We start from the raw sequence: 7,179 nt of genomic DNA on the forward strand, positions 1-7,179 counted from the left end.
GGGGGGGGGGATCGTACAAAACAAAAGCGATCATGGGTTTCTATGGTAAAGGACCCGGTGGGAATGGAGAAAGTGGATCTGGAGGTTGAGGATGTCGATGGCATGCCCACTGTTCGGTTTCCAGACAGTGTGTTCGAGGATGCTAAGCCCTTATGGGATGATTTTCTGATTGGAAAGTTCTTAGATAAGTCTCCGTCTGTAGGTGGTATTCATGCTCTTGTCAACAAGATTTGGACACTTGGGGATCCTAAAATCAAGATTGAGGTGTTTGTGGTGGATAACTACACAGTAAGATTTCGAATTAAGGATGTGCGTACTCGCGAGAGGGTTTTGCGACGTGGTATGTGGAATCTTTGTGGAGTACCAGTGGTACTTACTAAATGGAGTCCAATTGTGGATACAACACAAGAGGCTCTAACAAAGGTTCCCCTTTGGGTCATAGTGAAGAATATTCCACCAAAGTATTTCTCATGGAAGGTGTTAAGTGCAATTACTAGTCCACTAGGAGTGCCACAGAAGTTGCATCCTGATATAGAGGCATGTAGATCTTTTGAGGAGGCAAAGGTTTTTGTAGAGGTCAACTTAACCAAGAATCTACTGAAACATATGTCTTTTAAATCATGGAAGGGTGGTGATACTATAGTGGAATTTGTTTATCCTTGGTTACCTCCAAGATGCATTGATTGTGCAAAATGGGGTCACTTTAACAAGGATTTTTTAGCCAAAAAGAAGGATGAAGAGATTGTGAAGGCACCAACAGTCGAAGGGAATCTCAATAGTTTGAAGGTCGCTGCTTCGATCATACCGCAGGTAGTGCAAGAGGTTGGTCAACCGGCTTCTTCCACTGATTTCTCTATACCGGATACATAACAGGACTGATGTACGTCGACTAAGGGGGTTCGTAGTCCCCAAAAGCGTTTAGATATGTGTATGAAAGACATCTCACAACTATCTAACTCCTTTTCCTGTCTTAGTGACAAGGAGGAACAGGATGATGATGTTGTGCTTCCTGCTTTGGAACAGAGCACTAGTGATCAAGGAGGTACCGTGTCTAACACATTACCTGTGGAGGTTGCGTTACGACCATCCCTTCCCCGTGCTTCAAAATACGGACATAAGTTCCTCTCGCAAACTAGTTCGCAGAGTACTAGGCCTCCACCTAGTAATTTCCCAACTCGTAAAACTTTCAAAAATCTCTGATGTCTGGTATTTTCTGGAACATCAGAGGGTTTAACAGGCGGGAGAAGCATAGGGTGGTGCGAGAGTGGATGGCTCGTCGTAATTTTGATTTTGATTGCTTGTTAGAGACAAAAGTAAAAGAGCATCATGCTGATAGAGTTGTTGATTCAGTTTTTGCCAACTGGTCTTTCATGTCAAACTATGAAGAGCATAGATTGGGCAGAATTTGGCTAGTTTGGAAGAATAATGTATGTATTACTCCGATTTGCAAGACATCACAGCTGATTACTGAAGATGTAACATTTGCTCAAAAGGGGAACTACTTCAGAAGAACAGAGCACTGATTCAAGAACAGAACATCAGGATGTTTATGTCGGTATTTAACAATCTAGAAGACTTACACAAGAGTAGAAGGTGCAAGAAGCTTCTAGAAGAACAAAGAGTTTCATGTTTACAATAGGAATGTAAACATGAAAGAGGGAAATTTCCTAGATCATAAAGAAAAAGGAAATTGTCCAAATCCTATTAGGATTAGAATAGGCGAAGGTCTAGTTCTATAAATAGGGTGCAAAGGCCGATTGTAAGCCTGAGCACAAACAAGAGAAAGTTAACCTAGCTATTAAGTTTTAGTCTTTAAGAAAAGAAAAGAGCTAAGAACTTAGAGAGAGCGTGAGGTTTCTTTAAAGAGAGTTTTGAGAGATTAGAAAATTGTTTAGAACAAACTTGTAAACAGATTTTCTATTAATCAAAAGAGAGTTTAAAGAAATCTTTATTTCATTGTTCAGATCATAAGTTCTCACACTTTCAATTGGTATCAGAGCAGCACTTGTTCAGAATATTACGGGTGAGATTCTGCGGACAAGATGGAGAGCTACGGAGATCTGTTCAACAACAATAAAGTCATCTTGGATGATGGAAACTATGGGTTTTGGAAGTCAAGGATCAAATCCATCATAGGAGGTATTGATCGTCTTGCTTGGAAGGCTGTTCTAGAAAAGTGGGAGGAACCAACGATCAAAGATGAATCAGGCGAGCGAATTCCAAAACCTGAGGCAGACTGGACTGATAACGAACAAAAGAGATCAAAATACAACTCAAGGGCTTTAAGTGCAATTCATTGCAGTGTTGGGAGAAAACAGTTTGAGTTGATTCAAGGGTGTGAAACTGCTAAAGAAGCATGGGATATCCTTCAAATTCATTATGAAGGTACAACTAAAGTGCAGAGTTCAAGAAAGGATATGTTGGCTTCTAGATTTGAGAATCTAAAGATGGAGGAACATGAATCGATCTCAGATTTTAGTTCAAAGTTGAGTGCTCTAGCACAAGAAGCCTTAACTCTTGGGAAGACGTATAAGGATCAAAAGTTAGTCAAAAAGTTTCTAAGGTGTCTTCCATCTAGGTTCATGGGATACAAAACAGCTTTAACGGTCTCACAAGATTTAGATAATCTCAGTTATGGTGAAGTAGTAGGAATGCTACAGGCACACGAGATGGAACTTAATGGGATTAAGAAACCAAAAGGAATAGCTCTAGCAGTAAGCAAAGACCTAACTGATCAAGGAGAAGAAGATGCTGTGAGTCTGTTGGTAAGAAGATTTGATCGAGCTCTGAGAAGGATAGAACAAGGTCAAGGTCAAAAGAAGAACAATTCATTCAAGAAGACAAGTGAAGACAAAAAGGCTGATATGCAGTGTCATGAATGTAAGGGATATGGTCATTTTATTCGAGAGTGTCCAACAATCAAGTTACGAGATGCCAAGTGCACAATCTGTAAAGGGACTGGACACACACATGAGGAATGTGTGAGTAACTCTAAATTCAAGAAAGAAAAGTCTATGATTAGCATTGAGAATGAGTCAGATAGTGATAGCAGCAGCGAAGAAGAACTCATTAATTTAGTAGCTATGGTGGGAATCACTGAATTTGAGAATGGGGAAGAAGTAACTGACTCAGAATCAGAAGGAGAAGAAGTTCTTGACATTGTTCAGAGTTACAAAGAAGTGCGAAATACACTTATTTCGCTAGGAAAAGAAAATCAAGGTTTGATTACTGAAAAACTTCGTTTAGAAGCACTTGTTATGTCATTACAGAATGAATTGGTGGATGAGAAAAAGCTGGCTAAAGATTCGCTAGATCTGATGAAGGAGAAGTTGGTCTTATCTGCAAAAGCAGACAAGCTTGAAGAAGAGCTACTTAAAGAAAGAAAAAAATCTACAAAACTACAATCTGAATTAGATCAACAATATAGGAAGATTCATATGTTCGCAGGAACAAAGCAGCTTGACAAAATTTTGAGCTATGGGAGAACTGAGAAAACTCATAGAGGATTGGGATTTACTGAGAACAAGGGAGCTAAATCACAGACAACCAAGTTCGTATCTGCTAGAGCCTATCAGTCTGAGAAGGAGACATCTTATGGTGTTTCTAATGGATCTTTGAGTTGTTATTTTTGTGGGAAAATCGGTCACTACAAACGTTTTTGTTACAAATATTGGCAGAAGGTCTGTACCTTAAAGCAACAAGGAAGATTCTTCTGGAATGGAATTAGAAGACAAGTTTGGATGAAGAAAGCTGACCTATATCAATCGGGATCAATGGTAGCTTCTGGATCTGGGTTTAGATGCAATATGGCCATGATTACTGAAGAACAAGAAGAAACGGAACCAATGTGCGATATGGCTATGATCACTGAAGAACAAGAAGACACAGAGCCTTGGTTCTTTGATAGCGGCTGCTCAAGACATATGACTGGAACCAAGAGTAATCTACAGAAGTTTAAGAAATTGAAAGGAGGTACAGTAACATTTGGAGATGGAAATCATGGTTTCATACAAGGCAAAGGTACAACACGTGATACAGAGCTTCCACAATTGGTGAATGTCTATCTAGTTCAAGGATTACATGCAAATTTAATAAGCATTAGTCAACTCTGTGATGAAGGATTGTCAGTTCTATTCACAAAAATTGATTGCAAATCACTGGATGAGTCGGGTAATGTCAAGTTATACGGTGTAAGATCTGGGAATAATTGTTACATGTGGGAAAAACATTCAATCAAATGCTACAGTGCTCGAGCAAGTATAGATCTATGGCATCAACGACTTGGACACATGAATACAAGAAACCTTGCTACTCTTGTGAATAAAGAGATAATTCGACGAGTACCTAAGCTTAAAGGAGAAGATAATATGGTGTGTGGACCTTTTAACCAGGGAAAGCAAGTCAAAATTCAGCACAAAAAGGTTCCAGATGTCCAGTCAAAATCAGCTCTAGAACTGGTTCACATGGATTTAATGGGACCAATGCAAGTGGAAAGCCTAGCAGGAAAGAAATATGTGTTTGTTTTAGTTGATGATTACTACAGATACACTTGGGTTCGTTTTATTCGTGAGAAGTCAGACACAATCGACAGCTTCAAGATTTTAGCTTTACAGCTACTCAATGAACGAGGAGGAATCAAGAAAATTCGAAGTGATCATGGTGGAGAATTTCAATATGAGGCTATGAAGGAGTTTTGTGAACAGCATGGGATTGCACACCAATTCTCAGCACCAAGGACACCACAACAGAATGGAGTAGTAGAAAGGAAGAATAGAACTCTTCAGGAAATGGCAAGAGCAATGATACATGGAAATCAAGTTCCTAAGAAATTCTGGGCTGAAGCATTGAACACTGCCTGTTATATAATTAATAGAGTTTATGTCCGAAGAGATACTACAAAAACACCATATGAGTATGGAGAGGCAAAACACCAAATCTGAGTTACTTCCATGTGTTTGAATGCAAATGCTATATCTTAAATGACAAGGATTATCTTGGCAAATTCGACTCCAGAAGTGATGAAGGCATGTTTTTGGGTTATGCGGAGAGTAGTACAGCATTCAGAGTCTATAACAGGCGTACATGTTTAATCATGGAGTCAGTAAATGTAGTCTTTGATGATCAATCTGTTGCTGTACAAGGTGATGATTCAGACAGTGATTCAGAACAGGTAAGCATCACTCAAGCCCACAATGAAGTTTCTGAGTTGGATAGTTCTGTTACAAAACCAGAAGAAGTGCAACGAGTTCATAAGAATCATTCTTCATCTGATGTTATTGGGGACTTAATTGAGAAAATGAAGACTCGAGGAGTGCAGATTGATTTTAAGAAGATGAGAAGTTACTTTACAACTCTAGAAACTGTATCTATGAGTGTTTTGTGTCCATGATCGAACCAAAGAACCATATAGAAGCTGTTCAAGATGATTTTTGGATTATAGCCATGGAAGAAGAACTGGAACAGTTTGAGCGTAATGATGTTTGGAAACTGGTTCGTAGACCAATAGATGTGAATATCATTGGTACTAAGTGGATTTTCAAAAACAAAATAGATGAGAGTGGTGTTGTTGTTCGCAATAAAGAAAGATTAGTTGCACAAGGTTATACTCAGATCGAAGGTGTAGATTTTGAAGAAACTTTTGCACCAGTAGCAAGGCTTGAGTCAATAAGACTGTTTTTAGGAATGGCGTGCATTCTAAATTTTAAGGTGTTTCAGATGGATGTGAAGAGTGCTTTCTTAAATGGGATCTTGCAAGAAGAAGTATATGTTGAACAACCCAAAGGTTTTGAAGATCCAATTAGGCATGAGTATGTGTATAAGCTAAAGAAAGCTCTTTATGGATTGAAGCAAGCTCCAAGAGCTTGGTATGAGAGGCTGACCAGATTTCTTATGGAACAGAACTATATTAGAGGGAGTGTGGACAAGACTCTGTTTATCTTGGAACAAGATGATGACATTATGATGGTTCAAATTTATGTTGATGACATTATCTTTGGAAGCACTTCAAAAGAGTTGGTGGATAGGTTTGTGAGTCGTATGACACAAGAATTTGAAATGAGTCTTGTTGGAGAATTGAATTATTTTCTTGGGTTGCAGATTACTCAGTCAGATCAAGGCATTTTTATTTCACAAAGTACTTATGCTAGACAACTTCTTAAGAAGTTTCAGATGGATAAGTGCAAAGAAGCTGTGATACCTNAAAGATTAGTTGCACAAGGTTATACTCAGATCGAAGGTGTAGATTTTGAAGAAACTTTTGCACCAGTAGCAAGGCTTGAGTCAATAAGACTGTTTTTAGGAATGGCGTGCATTCTAAATTTTAAGGTGTTTCAGATGGATGTGAAGAGTGCTTTCTTAAATGGGATCTTGCAAGAAGAAGTATATGTTGAACAACCCAAAGGTTTTGAAGATCCAATTAGGCATGAGTATGTGTATAAGCTAAAGAAAGCTCTTTATGGATTGAAGCAAGCTCCAAGAGCTTGGTATGAGAGGCTGACCAGATTTCTTATGGAACAGAACTATATTAGAGGGAGTGTGGACAAGACTCTGTTTATCTTGGAACAAGATGATGACATTATGATGGTTCAAATTTATGTTGATGACATTATCTTTGGAAGCACTTCAAAAGAGTTGGTGGATAGGTTTGTGAGTCGTATGACACAAGAATTTGAAATGAGTCTTGTTGGAGAATTGAATTATTTTCTTGGGTTGCAGATTACTCAGTCAGATCAAGGCATTTTTATTTCACAAAGTACTTATGCTAGACAACTTCTTAAGAAGTTTCAGATGGATAAGTGCAAAGAAGCTGTGATACCTATGAGTACTTCATTGAAATTGTCCAAAGATGTTGATGGTAAGGATGTAGATGTCAAGCAATACAGAGGAATGATTGGGAGCTTACTATATCTTACAGCTAGTAGACCAGATTTGAGTTTTAGTGTGGGTATATGTGCAAGATATCAGTCAAAACCAAAACAGTCTCATCTTGAAGCAGTTAAGAGAATTATCAAGTATGTCAAAGGAACTGTTGAGTTTGGGATTTGGTACTCTAAAGGTTCGAATAAAGGATTGGTTGGTTACTGTGATGCAGATTATGCAGGAAATGTAACAGATCGAAAGAGTACAAGTGGAGGTTGTTTCTTTCTAGGCAATAATTTAATAGCCTGGTTGAGTAAGAAA

General features: G+C 38.5%; 2 protein-coding genes across 2 annotated transcripts; both read left to right on the forward strand.

Moving 5' to 3' along the window:
* LOC104748750 lies at positions 43–870 on the forward strand. The gene has a single exon (XM_010470347.1). The coding sequence runs from the start codon at positions 43–45 to the stop codon at positions 868–870; it is 828 nt and encodes a 275-aa protein (XP_010468649.1).
* Positions 2,043–5,389, forward strand: LOC104748751. The gene is made up of 2 exons (XM_010470348.1): positions 2,043–4,922; positions 4,988–5,389. The coding sequence occupies exons 1-2, from the start codon at positions 2,043–2,045 to the stop codon at positions 5,387–5,389; spliced, it is 3,282 nt and encodes a 1,093-aa protein (XP_010468650.1).

The sequence above is a fragment of the Camelina sativa genome, chromosome 15 (assembly GCF_000633955.1).
Source record: "Camelina sativa cultivar DH55 chromosome 15, Cs, whole genome shotgun sequence".
In the NCBI taxonomy this organism is placed as follows: Eukaryota; Viridiplantae; Streptophyta; class Magnoliopsida; order Brassicales; family Brassicaceae; genus Camelina; species Camelina sativa.

What these genes read in the sequence shown, in the direction of transcription:
- LOC104748750 (XM_010470347.1), top strand. Translation starts at nt 43, where the DNA reads ATGGTAAAGGACCCGGTGGGAATGGAGAAAGTGGATCTGGAGGTTGAG.
- LOC104748751 (XM_010470348.1), top strand. Translation starts at nt 2,043, where the DNA reads ATGGAGAGCTACGGAGATCTGTTCAACAACAATAAAGTCATCTTGGAT. An exon ending in CACCATATGAGTATGGAGAG is followed by an intron (nt 4,923 to 4,987) that starts GCAAAACACCAA and finishes TTAAATGACAAG; the next exon opens with GATTATCTTGGCAAATTCGA.